At 40.5% G+C, this 17204-nt stretch overlaps 1 protein-coding gene across 7 annotated transcripts in view; it reads right to left on the bottom strand.

Annotated features, from left to right (window-relative positions):
• FOLH1 (folate hydrolase 1) overlaps nt 1-11670 on the bottom strand; it is a 64756-nt gene extending 53086 nt beyond the window's left edge. The window contains exons 1-3 of one of the 7 annotated variants that reach the window (XM_051820868.3): nt 11390-11670; nt 9000-9108; nt 333-519 (exon numbers count right to left, since the gene is read on the bottom strand). In XM_051820868.3, the coding sequence (XP_051676828.3) occupies nt 333-519; nt 9000-9108; nt 11390-11504 (411 nt within the window). In that variant the 5' untranslated portion in view covers nt 11505-11670. Of the gene's footprint in view, nt 1-332; nt 520-4933; nt 5150-8999; nt 9109-11103 lie in introns of those variants that run through there. The other 6 variants (XM_070076646.2, XM_089311759.1, XM_051820875.3 and 3 more) reach the window with 6 other exon arrangements.
• Nucleotides 11671-17204: the final 5534 nt, after the last annotated feature.

Below are 17204 nucleotides of genomic sequence, written 5' to 3'. Positions count from 1 at the left end.
GTCTTTATAGCCTAGACCTATTAAAAATAAACTTAATTATTTGGCAATTTACTAGAATATCATACTTGATAATGGCATACAATGCTAAAAATAAAAAATATCATCTATTATCAAGCACTAATTTTTCAGAATCTTTCTAATATCACATTAAATTCAAACACCACAAGAAAGTAGTTAACATTGGTAATGGGAAATTAAAGGTATCATTCGCAAGCTTCAAAACTATTGATTGCTGTCAATATTTGGAAGTGGGATACAGTATTCATTCATAGTAGATATTTGAAAATAATAAATTTGGGGGGAGAATATCCCTTTTCTTTACTTTTTTTTACCTCATTTCCATCTTCATCAATTATTGAGATGTAGTTGGGATGAGTCTTATTCGGAGAGGACAAGAGGACATCATAAGGGGCTAACTCAACAGAATCCAGGCCAAATTCTTTCCACTGGGATTGAATTTGCTTTGCAAGCTGAAAGTTTTGATCTGTTCCTGCTAAGTGTGGTATCCGTGTAAAATTACTGGTGAATAAAAATGGAAAGTGGTTAGTCAATCTTTATTGTAAATCAAGAACACAAGGCAGATTTACACAAAAATACTTTAAGATGTGATACAGTAAAAATAGGAGAGGCTACTATTATACATACAGGTCTTCAACATCTGTTTTGGATTTTTCATATCCTAATATACACTAATTCAAGAGAGAAATTAGAAAAACTGATCTTTGAAGAGTAGCATTATGTGCAACCCCATGGTTATAATCCCACAGGGTAGACAAGTAAAGTGTCATATGCTTTAAGATCCATATATCTTATAACATTCATAAAATTCTACTTTTTCCATTGTGTAACATATTTCACATATAACATATTTCACTGTGTAAATATTTCCATGAGTAGAATAATTTCACATTTTATATGTTTAGTGCCTCATGCTTTTATTTTAAATTTCTCCTTCCTGGGAAGTGTGTTGTTTCCCCGAATAATTCATTGATAAGTAGTTTCTATTCAAACCATTTTTAAAAAATCCCATGTAACAGGGCATCATGTAGCATAAAAACTTATTTACAGCTCATAAAACAGGAACTTCACAAATTTCTGGTTATAAATATGTAGAGTTGTCTAAAATCAACACCCCTCCATCTTTATAGTGATTTAAAAAGAATCAACAGGTAACATACCTATTATGATCCTTATTTCAGATAGTTAATTCTATTGTATATTAATGTTTTGAGCTTAGAAAATCAATTATGAAGGCAAATAACTCTAAATTTATAGATTCCTGTGATTGGTTTACTTGTAATTAAACTGAATTTTATTTATAAAAGCAATATTAACATCATTTTTGGTAAACTTTTAGGAATATAACACTTTATAAAGGACTTCTAATGTGTTCTCTAAAATATGGTAACAAAAAGAAGACAGATTCAGGACATAGCCAAGAAGTCTCTATATATATTTTCAATGGATACCAGCAAAGAAAACAGAAAAACAACATGTCACTATTTTCTTGTACATTACACATATTACAAACTGGGACATAACTACAGAAGAATGAAACAGGGTTGGCACTTCCAATGCAGCTCTCTGCTAAGGCCTGGGAAAGCAGTAGAAGATGGTCCAAGTGCTTGGGCCTCTGCACATGTGTGGGAGACAGGGAAGAAACTCCTGGCTCCTGGCTCCAGATTGGTGCAGCTCAGGCCGTTGCAGCCATCTGGGGAGTGAACCAGTGGGTGGAAGACCTCACTGTCTCTGCCTCTCTGTAACTGACTTTCAAGTAAACAAATAAAATCTTAAAAAAAAAAAAAAAAAAGTCTGCAGACTATGCATATTTTCTGAAGCACCAGCTGTAAATTGCCCCTACATGCGAGAAGAGTTGCTGCAGAGGAATCTTGAAACTTCTCACACACAATGAAAAGTGCAGGTGCAGGGTGGGGGATGTGGAGGATGATCATCTGACTTGTTAATATCAGTGCGATTCCTTGTTACAGTTTTGTCTCTACAATCCAGTATACAACATTATGGTCTTATCAGGCAGAGTTGGAACCTATTCATTTGTAACTAAACACATCATGGAAAAGATGAGAAGAAAAAAGAGCTGGTTCAAAGGATTGATTATTTGGCATACATCATACAAGTGGATTACAGATATGGCCACTAACTTGATACCTAACCCTAGCCATCTATTTCTCATCCGTATATAGGGAATCAATCACTATCTCACTAATTCACAAAAATCTGAGGTTCAACTGATATTAAATAGCAGTTCTTAACATTCTTTTTTGTTTTAATCAGTTAAAATGTGTGTCGTAAGAAATTTATTGATCCTACTAGAATATAATTTTTTTATAAAAAAGAAAAGAATCTAACAATTTTCTATAGTAGCATAAGTGTGTTCCTATATCTCTTTCCGGCTAATGTAAGTGTTCCAAGTGTCACATTATCACAAATCATAAAAAAAGTTATTGGTATTGCTGTTTTAACACATTGCATCTTGTTACAAATAATGCAGCAGTGCCTTAGGGGAGTTGGAGGACTTCAAACCACTCATTAAAAGACATTCAAATACAGACCTAAACAAGTCTAAAACAACTTGTCTTTCAAAATAAGATGGAAAGAGGCTAGCATGGTGGCATAGCAGGTTTAGGAGACACCTGTGACATAGGCATTCCACATGAGCACCAGTTCAAGGACTGGCTGCTCCACTTCTGATCCAGCTTCCTGCCAATGCTCCTGGGAAAGCACTGAAAGATGGCCCAGGTACTTGGGCACCTGCCACCCATATGGGAGACCTCCCAACACTGGCCATTTGGGTAGTGAACCAGTGGATGGAGTATCCCCCCCCCCCCAGCTTTAAATCTGCCTTCCAAATAAATCTTTAAAAGTAAATAATAAAATTTTTTTAAAAAAAGGTGGAGAAAGAAAATACCTCTAAGAGATGCAATATACTGAAAGATCTATGAAATCTACTACCTGTGTACAAAACAGAATAGTACTCAGAGGTAGATAACATAAAAGCGGGGAAGACATTTACTAGAAGAACAAAGGATTATAAAAGAAACAATATAGATGGTCTGAGGTTTGAATGACTCCTGTCTCTCAGATATGCTTTGATTGGAAGCTCTCTAATAGACAAATCACCAGTAGGCAATTGGCGAATCTAGGAGGCTTTTGAAGATTCTGTTCCTTGGAAGTTTCAGTAAGGGATCCCTGATCCTCTTCCATTTGTGGCATTTGTGTGTTGATGGTGAGCAATCTTGATTTCTGGACAGTTAGAGAGACTTGGTTAGAGCAATGAAAAATAAACAAGTAGCCTACTGTGTAGATGTTGCTCAAAGATCCAGAAAGAGAATTAAAGTAAGGCATTAATTTTCATTGTTAGTAAATCTATATTACAAGTTAGAAAAGGGAGAAAGTAGGGTAGCAGCTCTGTCTAGGAGTGAAGATCATATTTTACCAGACTTCCACTATGCATATTACTATACATGATTATAGTGGAATAGGTACAAGAAGCAGTGGAGGGAATTCCAAAAGACAAAAACATTTAAGCATCAAGGCCTCTCACTTAAGTCACCCCTTGTGGGTGATCCTGTACCTGGCGAGGATCTGCCAGCCCCACACATGCAGGAGGTTGAAAGGGCATGGCACACCATGCCTTCTAGGAAGGACTCCCTAACCTGACTGCTAGCAGCCAATGGAAGCTCCAGAAACATTTTCCCCACTCCCACCAATCAGTTAAACTTCTCCTGAGTGTGGCCCAGGCCCACTTGGAAAGCTACCCTAGTTACGTGACCTTCAAGCTGAATGGAGAAGCATAGCAGTGCCAGCATTGGCTTTATCCTATAGAATCAATGTTGTCTTGAATTAGCTATGCTCCCTCTGCCTGCCCTTTAAAAGGTGTGCTTGGTCATTACTAAAGCAGACATGATCACTGAAACTTGTCTCCAATGTTTCTTGTCAAAAAGCACCGTCGCCCCACAGTTGCTGACAGCATGTGGGCCTTGGGGGTCGAGCCCCCAACTGGCGCCCTAACATGAGACCTGAACATGTAAGGTGAACAAGGATGCGGGCTCCCAACCCCTCTCTGCTAGGTGAAGAGGGTACCTCCATGTCATTCTAGGGACCTCTGATGCGGTCATGGGCTATCCATGTGAACATGGTGAAGTTGGCTGCCCATGTTTTTTAACTTCGCTTATCTTTCTACCTCCCACCCTGTCCCTTATCTGCATACCATGCCAGAGCCATGGCCAGAGGAGGAGCTCTGATGGGGAAAAAGGGACTGCCCTGGGTGCCCAGTTGCGGCTCAGGACCTGGATTAGAGAGCATGTGCTCCTTTGGCCCTGAGGGCCAGGCATAACCACTGCTCCAGCAAAGCCTGGACTGGGTGCCCTAGTGGGTACAACTTGAACTTGGGGCGAGGACTGAAGCAACCAAAGCAGAGACCTCAGATCCTCCTCTCCCCAGTTTTCACCAACTTGGGTGTACACGCAGGGACCAAGCCACTCCTGGAACCCCCACTTGGCTCCTTGCCGGAGCAGGCTTGGGGTTGGAGCCAGTCCTGCCCTGCAAGAAAAAATACCACTGCTCTGAGGCATGCAGGCTTTTTCATTCAAAGCAAATGGCAGGACTTGGACAGGCTTTTCTGCTGGTAGCTTTTGGAAAAAGCATGGATTTGTTTCTTTTCATGGTCTCCAGCTTTAAGGAAGGTTAAAACTTTAAAAGATAGTTAAAAAGGTTCTGAGAATTTTGGCTGCAAATTGAGCATGCTTTCAATTGTTAATTCTAGGTTTGAGAACTGATTTGATTGCCTGGAAACATGTTAGCATCAGGGAGGTGGAACGTCAAACATGGCAGACGCTCCACTTTCCATGGCGAAAATGGGCAACAGACTCCACCCCAAGATGGCGGCCTCCGTGGCCTGCCATATTCCACACACCTGATTAATAGTGATAAGGGCCCGGTGCTTTGGCTCATTTGATTAATCCTCTGCCTGCAGCGCTGCCATCCCATATGGGCACCAGGTCTAGTCCCGATTGCTCCTCTTTCAGTCCAGCTCTCTGCTGTGGCCCAGGAAGGCAGTGAAGGATGGCCCAATAAATAAAACAGAATTAAAGAGGAGTAAATGCTCCAACATGGGGAACAGTCCATACAGCAGACCTGTAGAATGGCAATTGATTCAGGACCTCTGTCCTCAGAGTTACAGTATTAGAATTAATGGTAAAACTCATTCCCAAAAATTACCTTGTTTGAGTGTGCTATACTCTTAAGTTCTAGTTATGTCTAAGTGTTAAATTCCATTGCCTATATTCTTAGGTGTTTCTTTAAAGTTTATTAAGTGTCTCAAACATAAACTCTTAAATCCATCTCTGCGAAATTCCTATTCCATATGTTTTAATATAAGGTCAAACACAGAGTACAGAATTGTTAAAGGCTTCTGGACAGTTGTTTCAATGCATCTTATCGTGTGCTAAATCTTTGCTTAAGGAATAATTTCTCCTGCATCCCACTAAACCCAGAATCTGGGATAGTGAGGATACAGAACTTCCAAACAAAGCTCAGGTTCCTAAACTAGAGGTAGATTACCTAGGATATATTCTAACTCCAAAAAGTGGGCTCTTTCAGTCAAGGGAAAGGAAGCTAATCTATAAAAAGGCAGCCAAGGATATTTCTGGGAATGGCAAGATTCTGTGGAATTTGGATTTCAAGCTTTTGTATATAGCTTTAAAAGGCACTCTGATGCAGACACTGTGCTAGAAAGGGTAGCTTCAAAAGTTGTTCCAAAGAATTAAGGAGCTTCTAACTGAAGCTCCAACCTTGGGAATTACTAATGACAGGATTCTATGGAATATGGATTCCAGGATTTGGATTCTAAGCCTTTGTATGTGTTTTAAAAGACCCTGATACAGACGCACTGTGCTGGACAGGGGAGCTACAAAAGGTGTTCCAAGGAACTAAAGAGTCTTTAACAAAAGCTTCAACATTAGGAATTCCTGAGCAAGCCATTCACAGAAAGACCTCTTTAGATCAGTTACAGCTTAAATGGAAGGGACCTTACTAGGTTCTACTGAACGCTACTACCTCAGTAAAATTACGATTAAACTTCTACCCCTTAAGTCTTCACAGGTGAACTCAACACACCTGATTGATCCTGTAAGCCAGAGATCCTAAGCAAAAAGATAGGTAAAGCCTTTGCTTTTCTCACATCAAGACTGCTGCATCTTAAGACAGACATGCTGTACCTGCCTCCTTTGATGCTCTCTGGGAACTGTTATCGACAATAAAATTCCTAATGTGTTCTTCTATTATAATTCTCTACACTCAAACTAAATGGATTTATAATCTATCACCACCCACTATCTAGGAGTCTTTAAGATACTTTCTTTACATCTTAAAGGGCACTCCACTTGCAGTTGGTCTTGTTCCAGTTTTGCTCATCATTAACTGACAAATTTATATGTTTCAGAACTCAACTTCTGGGAGTAACTGATCATACAGGAGATACAGACATTAGCGGTGACCGAGACTGCTCCATCTCACAAAGCAAATTTCTTAGATTATAGACAGAGACTTCCAGACCCAGGACAGGTAGGGCCTGCACTATGCCCCTCATAAGCAGATAGCAGCTATAGAAGAAGTGATAATTCTACACCCTTCAACATCCCTTAGGATTAAGGGAATGGTGTCTCTGAAAGGGGAAGGTAGGCAGGTATATAGGATTAGGTTTGTGAGCTGGAAGAACATGCCTTCACCCCTTGTGTGACCTCATGCCCCTACCTGACCACACCTGTGTACCCACCTGCCAATCAGAAAGGCTTGAAACATGGTGATCCTGGTCCTTTTTCTCTTTGCCTTTCTTTTTCCTCCCTGGCCTTGACTCTCAAGCTAGGCCCTTTTCAGTTTAACCCAAAGGTTACTGTGGGTTACAGCTTGTTGCCTGCTGCACTAAGCAGGGTCACAACCACCAAGTGAAAAGCTACTCTATTGGCTGAGATTTTGGCCATAGAGATAGTGTGCCTGAAAACAGAGAGGGGAGATGTGGGTGATCCTATACCTGGCAGGGAGTCTGCCTGCCCTACCCATGCAAGAGGTTGAAAGGGCATGGCACATCATGCCTCCTAGGAAGGACTCCACACCTGACTGCTAGCAGGCCACAGGAGGCCCAGGCATATTTCCCCCACCCCTGCCAATCAAGTAAACTGCTCCCAGATATGGCCCAGGCCCACCTGGAAATCTACCCTAATTATGTGACCTTCAAGCTGATTGAAGCATAGTGGTGCCAATATCGACTCTATCCTATAGAATTAGTGTTGCCCTGAATTAGCTACACCCCTTCTGCCTTCCCTTTAAAAGATATGCTTGGTCATTAATAAAGCAGATATGTTCATTGAAAATTGTCTCCGGTGCCTCTTGTCAAAGAGTGCCATCGCCCCACCCATGTTGATAGCACACTGGCCTCGCAGGTCAACCCCTTCCAAACATCTGGGAGGTTCCTTAGCAAATTCAGAGTCATAGTTCTAATAAAGGGTTAGATATATATTTGTGTATATATATATGTTTGCATGATTATGTGTATGTAAATCTATACATCTATGTGTCTATGCAATAGAGTGTTCTTTATATAAACTTAAAACTTGAATTTACTGGAGAATCTTTAAATCACTAGAGGAACTTTAAGTATTTATGGACACATTCATTAAGCGATTTGTAAAAAAAAAAAAAAAAAAAAAAAACAGAAAAGACACCTCATGCTTTGAAAAACAAACCTAAACATGCTCATCAATTATCTACCTAACTATCTATATACACATACATATAGGTATACAGGGTTTTATTTTAAGTTTATTTGTAAATACTTTTTAAATTATTTATCTCTTTCTCTGCACTGGAGATAGCTATTTCAGAAAGCAAGAAACTATTTTTAAAAATACAGCAAATATATGCTCTCCAATTTCATCCTCATCACAAGATTATCACTATCTTCATTTTACAGATGTGGAAATGAGGATCAAAAAGATTAAGAATTCACAAAAATTATTTTACTGTAATTGGGAATTGATTGAATTCACACTCAATTCCATCTGACTCCAAGTCCAATCTTATTTTTAACTAAAATTATCTTCCTCTAGAGTATGAGCCAGCAAACTAAGATCCTCTGGTCAAATCTGGCCTACTGCCTGTTTTTGTGCAGTCCATAGCCAAGGACAGTTTCAACACTTTAAAAATAGGAAAACAAAATTAAAGAAGAATATTTTGTGACACAACAATTATGTGAAATTTAAATATAAATGGCCATAAGTAAAGTTTTATGAGACTGGACAAACTCATTGGTTTAAATGTTTTCGATGGCTTCTCTTTTGCTGCAGTAGCATAGAGTTGAGTAGTTGTGATAAAAGACCAGCTGGCCTGCAGAGGCAGGACCTTTCACAGAAAAAGTTTGCCAACTTCTGCTCCAAAACCTTTGTGATGATAAAGTGCAGGCAAGAGTATAATCTTCCCCAATAAATATGCAATATGAGACGCTCAACAAATAAAACCTTTTTTTTTTTTTTTTTTTTTTTTGACAGAGTGGACAGTGAGAGAGAGAGACAGAGAGAAAGGTCTTCCTTTTGCCATTGGTTCACCCTCCAATGGCCGCCACGGCCGGCACGCTGCAGCCGGCTCACTGCGCTGATCCGATCGCAGGAGCCAGGTGCCTCTCCTGGTCTCCCATGCGGGTGCAGGGCCCAAGTACCTGGGCCATCCTCCACTGCACTCCCTGGCCACAGCAGAGAGCTGGCCCGGAAGAGGGGCAACCAGGACAGAATCCGGCGCCCCGACCGGGACTAGAACCCGGTGTGCCAGCACCGCAGGCGGAGGATTAGCTTAGTGAGCCGCGGCGCTGGCCTAAATAAAACCTTTTAAAAAGCCAGTTCCTACATATGAAACATTGAATCAAAACTTCTACACCAAATGATAAACTTTTCCAATAAGCAGTCCATATGAATTTTCATATATGTGCTTACTATAAGAATTTCTTGATGTTCTCTGCTTTCAATTCATCCAAAAATGCCCTCTTCAGGTTATTCTGTGGAATAACATTAGTAGCATCATTGGAGGATTTTATAAACCACCCTGTAAAATATATCCAAATATATTAATGAAATACAAAATCATAGATAGGTCTCATTTTCTTTACTATTGTATCTACCATAAGTAAAATATAAATGATCAGTTACCAGTAATGTTAACTGTTTTTCTGAAGTTTAATTTCTCTTGCCTACTTCCATTGAGAAATGATCATGCAAGCTGGTTTTTAAATGACAAAGAATTACAATATATTTGTATCCAATTTCAATAATAGATGCTGCTTTTTCTGTTTTACAAGGAAAACAGCACTTTAAATGAAATATGGCATGAAAATGAAGTCAGAAAAGAAATCCACCTTCTTTCTCCATAAAGCTTGTCTGCAGTGACTGCTTCTCTGCAGAGCCAGAATAAGCACTTAAAAACGTTAATAATGAATGAATTATGAACACATTTTGGGTACATAAATTCTTTCAAACTTTTAAATTCAAACTTCTAATTTGCTCTGTGAAAGTAAAACAAAATGTGCTGAGATTTTGTTTCTAGTAGGCTTGAGAAGTTCAAGTTCAGAAAGCTACAGAAAAACTATAATACACCCACATTGCTTCCAGACATGCACTGTGTACCTGAGGCTAGGAGCAGGGGATTGCCAGAGCAGGGACAGCCAATAGCCCCTGCAGCCGGCTTTGAACCTGGTGGAGATAGGGCATCATTACAGGGTTTACTTAGAGAAATGATCCCGTTCACACAAACTCAGCACCAATCAGCTTTCAGGGAGCTTTCTAATTATTAAAAAGGTACTTCTAATTATTACAAAGAAGGTACTTCAAAATATTCATGGAAATATGGCATTCAAAGATAACGCACCTTTTCCTTGAACTTTAAGACCCTATTACATGCAGACACATGTGCATACAAATATTAAAACACATGATGATGAAACACATGATGAAAGGGAGCTATGACTCTACCCATGCATAAGAAAAGAACTTGGATTAGACTTTGAGATCACAGGAGACAACAGTGAGGATGAAATGAGCTGGAAAAGAGCCAGTTGAAGAGGTTAGAGGCTCATGGTGGAGGGGAGAGCACAGAATCCTAAGAAAAAAGAAACATTAATAAACGACATATTTTATGTCAACTCCAGAGCAGTGTAGACAGTGTGGGGGTGAGGCAAATGCCTGGAAGAAAATACCTTTAAGGGATGTACAAGATTTCCATGACCTTGTGGACCTTGCCAAGCCCAATTCCCGTTTTTATGGTTTACAAGATTGAAACTCAATAGAAATGTATCATCATTGAGCACTTAATCTTCTTGCAGCCCCACAATAGGCCTGAGTGGTTAATAATAACCACATATCAGTTACAAAAAGACAGCACCCCAAAGTTACACAGATTAGAAGAGACTGACCTTGGGCAAGCCCACCCATTCCACACAGCAGCGGTGTACCAGCCAGAGAAAACCTGGTCCTGCCCATTAAAGTCCAATTACAGGAATCTCTCCCCCAAGGAGACACAAAGTGCCCAAAACCCCAACACAGTGCTGGGATCTCTGCACGCTCTTTCATAGACTCTTGCCAGTAAGTTGCAGATAATGTTATTTTCATCATAAAGATAAGGAACCTGAGCCTGGGAGTAATTCCATAACTTGTCAAGGCCAGTAGAAAGTGGACGAATGAAAAGTAGAATTTAAGCGTTTTAGCTGGTTCGTCTCGTTCTGGCGGTCTTGGGAATTTGGGTTAAGGTTCTGATTCAGTACAAAGAGAACAAAGTGAAACACCTGCGGGTAAACTCCCATTCACAACAATAACGGATTTCCTTCCCAAACATGCCTCAGGTGCTCCCATGGACCAAAGAACGCGAAGAGAAAGAATTCCTGAGCAGCTATGCCCTGAATTCCATTGTACACTCCAAGCAGCATTCCTTCCCCTACGCCCCACTCCAGGTACACTAGATAAAAACCAGGCCCAAGCAGCTAAGAGCCTCTTGCTGCAAAGCTCCCCAGACCGCCCGGTTTAATAGACCCCAGGGATGGGCACTTGCCCTAGAAAGCGCGCGCCAGCAGGTGCAACTTCTTCAAGGTCGGTTTCCATTCTGCTCCAGAACCCGCGCGCCTCCCTCTACTGAAGTCTGTAGAACTCAACCCTGACCGCCCACACACGCATTCCGTCTAACCCTTGGGGCTCATCCTCAAGTTGCTCCCACTCAAATCGCCACGCCTGGGCTAGACCCTCAACAGGACCCCCTGCTGGAAGCCGGCCTGCGAGTGAGTCCCTCAGCCGCAGCACCGTGGGGAAGCTCTGAGGTTTGCTTGCCGAGGGCGCCCTACCGAAGAGGAAGCCGAGGAGAAGGCCGGCGGCCAGCACCAGCGCCCCAGCGCACAGCCAGCGCGGGCGGCGCATAGCGGCCGCGGCAGAGTCGCTTTCGTGCAGCGGATTCCACATCTCTTGCCTGAGCCCCGCCAGGCCTCCCGGACCTGCGTATCTGCTGTGGCCCTGCAGGCCCCACAAAGTCCTTCTCCTACTGGGGCAGCGCTTGTCACTCACTGGTAAGCAGCTTGCACTCTCTCCCAGCTCTGGGGTCTAGTTGCTCCGCCTTAAAATGTTCCTAGTTCACTCGGAACCAATCCCAGCGCGGAGGAGGGGGCAGGATGAGAAACCCCGCCCCTTCTGGAGAGGCGCTTTTAAAAGTTTCTTTTAAAGTGTCTTGCTCTTGCATTATTTAAGAAAGAAACAAAATGAGAGAGTCGGGAGAGACAAAGAGAGAAACAAGGAGGAGGGGGAAGGAGAAAGAGGAGGAAAGAAGTGGGAGAGAAGCAACAGAGGCGGTGGGAGGGAGAGAAGAGGGAGAAAGAAACTCCACCACTGTAACTCAGTGGAAAATGTGTCTCGCCTGTCTCCAGGCTAGTCATTGAAAAGACTAACATCTGATTTCTCAAAAACTTTCAGCTGTGAAATCCTACTAACGATTTTACAATGCTGCAGCGAATAATGTCAAGCAGAAATGGTGATGTTCAGAACTTGTGTGGGTTAGGATACTCAGGGAGGATTGGCATTCCATGTAAATTTTCCTTATGCTCTTCCTAGTGAATATCATTGTTATTTATAAACATGTAGGATATTATTGCCCATTTACAAAATGCGGCCATTTTTTAACAGAATGATTTTGGAAATTCTTGAAGACAGACTTCACTTTCATATCTCAGCTGTGTTTGGCCACTACCATTCATAACAGATATAAAATAAATCTTTGAGGCCGCCACCGCGTCTCACTAAACTAATCCTCCGCCTGCGGTGCCGGCACACCGGGTTCTAGTCCCGGTCGGGGCGCCGGATTCTGTCTCCGTTGCCCCTCTTCCAGGCCAGCTCTCTGCTGTGGCCAGGGAGTGCAGTGGAGGATGTCCCAAGTGCTTGGGCCCTGCACCCCATGGGAGACCAGGATAAATACCTGGCTCCTGACTCTTCGGATCAGCGCAGTGCGCCGGCCACAGCGGCCACTGAAGGGTGAACCAACGGTAAAGGAAGACCTTTCTCTCTGTCTCTCTCTCTCACTGTCCACTCTGCCTGTCAAAAAAAAAAAAAAAAAAAAAAAAAAAAAAAACTTTGATAATCTGACTAAAAAATCAGACATAATTCTATCTCTGTTATAAATTATAAATATAATGATATTTTAAATGATATTATAAATATAATGATATTTTAAATGATATTATAAATATAATGATATTTATAAATATTATATTTATAAATATTATAAATATAATGATATTTATATCATTATAAGGAATAAGGAGGAATAACTACATACTTTATAAAATCAGCTGTGTTCTTATAATCTATGAAGCAGACCCTGCGTTGACGAGGAAGATCAATTGCCTTGTGGAAGATTATTTATTTGAAAGGCAGAGTTATAGACAAGTGTGGGGGGAGGGGGAGGTCTTCCATATGCAGGATCACTCTGCAAATGGCCACAAGAGCTGAGGCTAAGCCGGGACGAAGTCAGGAGCCTGGTTAATCTGGTTAATCTGCTGCACAACACAGACCCATATTTAGCATTCTTATGAGTGATACACTTTATAGATGTTATGTCATCTTGTCATCATTGCAGCCCTTCAAGGATTGTACTATCACTCTTCTCATTTTACACTTGAAAAACTGATATTTAGCAAAAGTAAGTAAATCATCCAAAGTCACAAATTTATGTCTTAATACAATGTCTGCCTTACACCATACGAGTGGACAAAATGTTTACTGAGTGCACACATTGTAATGAAAGGAGCACTAGATTCAGATGTGAACATTAGAGCGCCCCCTTAGTGGCCAAAGCATTAAATTTCCCTGACTGTCTGTGTTTGTAACATGTGGGATTACTTAGTAATATTATTCAGAACTTGATCAATAAGGATGTTTTGAAGGACAGATGCTGTTATAAGTAAAGCAAATTTCAGTTAAATATAAGAAAATGTTTTTTAACTATATTAGAACTGCCTAACATACTCTGCGCTCCATATTTACAGGTTTTGCCTCCTTACATTCCATCAACCATGGATGGAAATTTTGGGGAAAAAATGTACACACATTTTGTACACATATTTATATATTGAACATGTAAAGACAGATTCTGGAACAAATGCCCAAAGAACAGAGACAGTGACTGTAATTGAATTAACAAGCCTCTGCCAAGGCCAGCACTGTGGTGTATAGTAGGCTAAGCCTCCACTTGCAGCACCAGCATCCCATATGGGTGGCGGTTCAAGCCCTGGCTCCCCACTTCTGATCCCACTCCCTGCTAATTAATGGCCTGGGAAAGCAATGGAGATGGCCCAAATGCTTGGGTCACTGGACCTGCAAGGGAAACCTGCAAGCTCCTGGCTTCTGGCTTCAGATTGGCCCAGCTCCGACCATTGTGGCCATTTGTGGAGTGAACCAGTAGATGGAAGACTTTTTCTCTGTCTCTCCTACTCTGTGTCTGTAACCCTATATCTCAAATAAATAAATGAAATATTTTTTAAAAGTACATACCCTCAAAAAATAAAAATAATTTTTAAAAAAGCCTCTGGCTATGGTGAGAAGAATGTATTTCAAGAGTTCAGAGTGAATAAATATCTGCCCATTTTATAAGCCTTATGCAACTTATAGTTTAGAAGGGAAAATACACTTTTAATGAGTAACTAGTAATTGATATTATGAGTACTTTCTATATGATAGATACTATGCCCTATATGCATCACTTTGTTTAATTCTCAGGACTTATTCTCAAAGAATTAAAAGCTTCTAATAGATTATGCAAATCACAATACATTCTTATTTAACTTTTATAGGTAAGAAGAGAAATAGATCTTTCTCAACAAAAGAAAGTTCTTATCTACTGATTCACACCTTAAATGCCTGCAAGGGTCATAGCTGGGGACCCTGAAACTCAATCCAGGTCTCCTACATGGGTGTCAGGAACCCAATTCCTTGAGTTGTCACTGCTGCTTCCCAGGGTCTACATTAGTAGGAAGACGGAGTCAGGAGTCAGATATTGAAACCATGCATTGCAATGTGGGACTCAGGCATCTTACCCAGCTTCTTAACCACCTTTCTACATGCTTGCCCCAGGTATTTGCTTTCTGAAACCCCTAATATGCATGAGGTCACACTGTACATCCTTCTTTAACTATTAGGGAAAGACTGAAGTTAGTAGTTTCTTCATACTGGGACATGTGGAAGCAGAGTAACATCAAACCCAGTTGGCTACTCCTTTTTCTTTGCATCAGCCTTGATTGTAACACCTACAACACTATAATGTAACTGTGTTCACTTGTATATCTCCTCAGATATATTTTTTGAGGTCAAGGACTTCATATATTTTGTGGTCATAATTCTTGGTACACAGTAACTATGTAACAAATACATATCAACAAATGAGTGAACTGAAGAACATTGATATTAAAAGTTACTCACTGATATTTTTAAAAAATGTGGTTATGAGAAAGAGTTGAAGAAAGGAAGGACAATCCAAGAATTATATAGAGTAAAATATTTTGGGAGAGAATTACAAGCAGAAGCATGGTCTCAAGCAGCCACAAAACACAGACCTCCATACCAAAAGGCTGAGAAAAAGAATTCTATAGACAAAGGAAGCCAGAGCTAACCTAAGTACAACTGGGCTTTCTCAAGAAACATTAACATTCCAGGCATTAGATAAGGTACAGTCCATGGTTCACTGGGGCAGACAAGCCCAGGAGGTTATCTTAATGACTTTGTTTACAGGTGGTATGCCAGATTCTTCATTTGTAATTAGGTGACACAATGCATAATAAATTATCAAGTGTAGGAATTTAGCTTGAATGAGCTCTGCCATTTTGGTCCTCACTGTCACCTTGTGCTTTAGATGGCCCTAGAGATCATTCTAAGCCCTATGGAATAAACAAGCTCATGTCATAATTTCCAGCATGTATAAAAGGCTTTTGAATTAATTATATTATGCTAAGTAATGAAGCCATTATGAAGTAAAAGAAGAAATTTACTCAAAGTGGGAAGACAGAGCTTAAGTAGAAAACTAATTAACATCACCAGAAAGCTGAAATATATGCCAAAAAGGACAACAGCTTGTGTTCATAAAAGTACTATGGGTTCTTTGAGGTTAGTGTTCCATATTAACTTCAACAGAAATATATCATGGTGCCTTGAGCTCATCCAGACATACAAAAAATTGACATGACATTGTGGGTGGGTAGATAAGTTGGAATGTAACCAGACTATCTTCTTCCTTGCTGCACAGGAGATAGATTCAGATAGGAATAAAGGACAGGCACTTACATCTAAACTGGACATCAGTATCTACAGAATCTCCAAAGTGAAATCTTCCATAGAGGAAGAAATATGCTTAGCTGAACACTTATCATGAAACAATTATTCAATAAATATTTTTAGATGAATGAACTGTACTATAACTATAGAAGTTACATGATAAATAGGTATAATTTAGTTACAAACCCTATTTAAAATATGTATTTTTTAAATTAACTTATTAATTTATATAAAAGAAAGAGTGATAGGGTAGGGAGAGAGACAATGAGTAAAAGAGAGAATATTAGAGAATCTTCCACATGCTGGTTTACTTCCCAAGTGGTCACAACAGCCAGGGTTGTACCAGGTGGAAGCCAGGAACCCAGAAATCCGTTCCAAATCTCACAAGTCGGTGATAGAGACTCAGGTACTTGGGCTATCACCTGCTGCCTTCCTGGGGGGTATTAGCAGGGAGCTGGACTGGAAGTAGAAGAGTCACTCCTGAACCAGCACTCTTACACAGGATGTAGACATCAGGAGCAGCAGTGCTCCTGCTGAGCCACAATGCCTGCCCCACAAAACCCTTTTAAACAACAGAATGTGATGCAGAATAAAAGTTCTTAGCTTTAATGCAGTAATGTGATAATGTATTTTTGTCTTTTTATTAATATGCACTCATCTAACTACTAAGTCTAGAAAGCATTTCTTAATTATCACCATGGGCCAAATACCAAGATGGGTCACAGAAACATCAGAATAATTAAGCTGTTTTATGGAGTAAACCTACTTGAGCTGGAGCTCTTGACCATTGGAACTGCACTATGGGGTAAATGCAGGTGCTTAATATGCAGTAGCAACTCTGGTCCCCGTTTATACCTGGCTGAGATTAACTAAATGAAAATGAGAACAAGTAATTATATTGGCTAACCAGCATTGATGAGATAGTGTATAGATTCTAACCTTGTTAGGCTGAGCTGATTTAAAACAGTCTCGGTTTTTAAAATCCTGGAATTGTCCCAATAACTGGGGTAAGAAGAAGGCTTGAGAACTGGAGCAGCATATTACTGTCAGATTAATTTTACAAAATCTTTAGTCAGTGTTTTAATTTCCCAGCTCAGAAACTGTCAGTGGTTTCCAGCTAACTGTGTAATGATTCTAAATTCCTTAGCAAAGCACTGCAGGCTGTCTACACATCAGTTTCATTCCATCCAGCAGCAGCCTCTATTAGCCTTCTCTCTCACACTCTTATGCAATTTCCTTAGTTTCTGACACTCAGCTTACTCGTCTATAAAATCAGAATAGTAAAAGTTCCTATTGTACACAGGAGCCCAAAGGGGTTAACACAAAATCCTGGTGCTTAGAAAACCGTGA

Source organism: Oryctolagus cuniculus, chromosome 1 (genome assembly GCF_051225735.1).
Source record: "Oryctolagus cuniculus isolate XC-2025 breed Fujian yellow rabbit chromosome 1, ASM5122573v1, whole genome shotgun sequence".
In the NCBI taxonomy this organism is placed as follows: domain Eukaryota; kingdom Metazoa; phylum Chordata; class Mammalia; order Lagomorpha; family Leporidae; genus Oryctolagus; species Oryctolagus cuniculus.
Note: the sequence above shows the minus strand (reverse complement) of the source record. Positions and strands in the feature narration are given on the sequence as shown.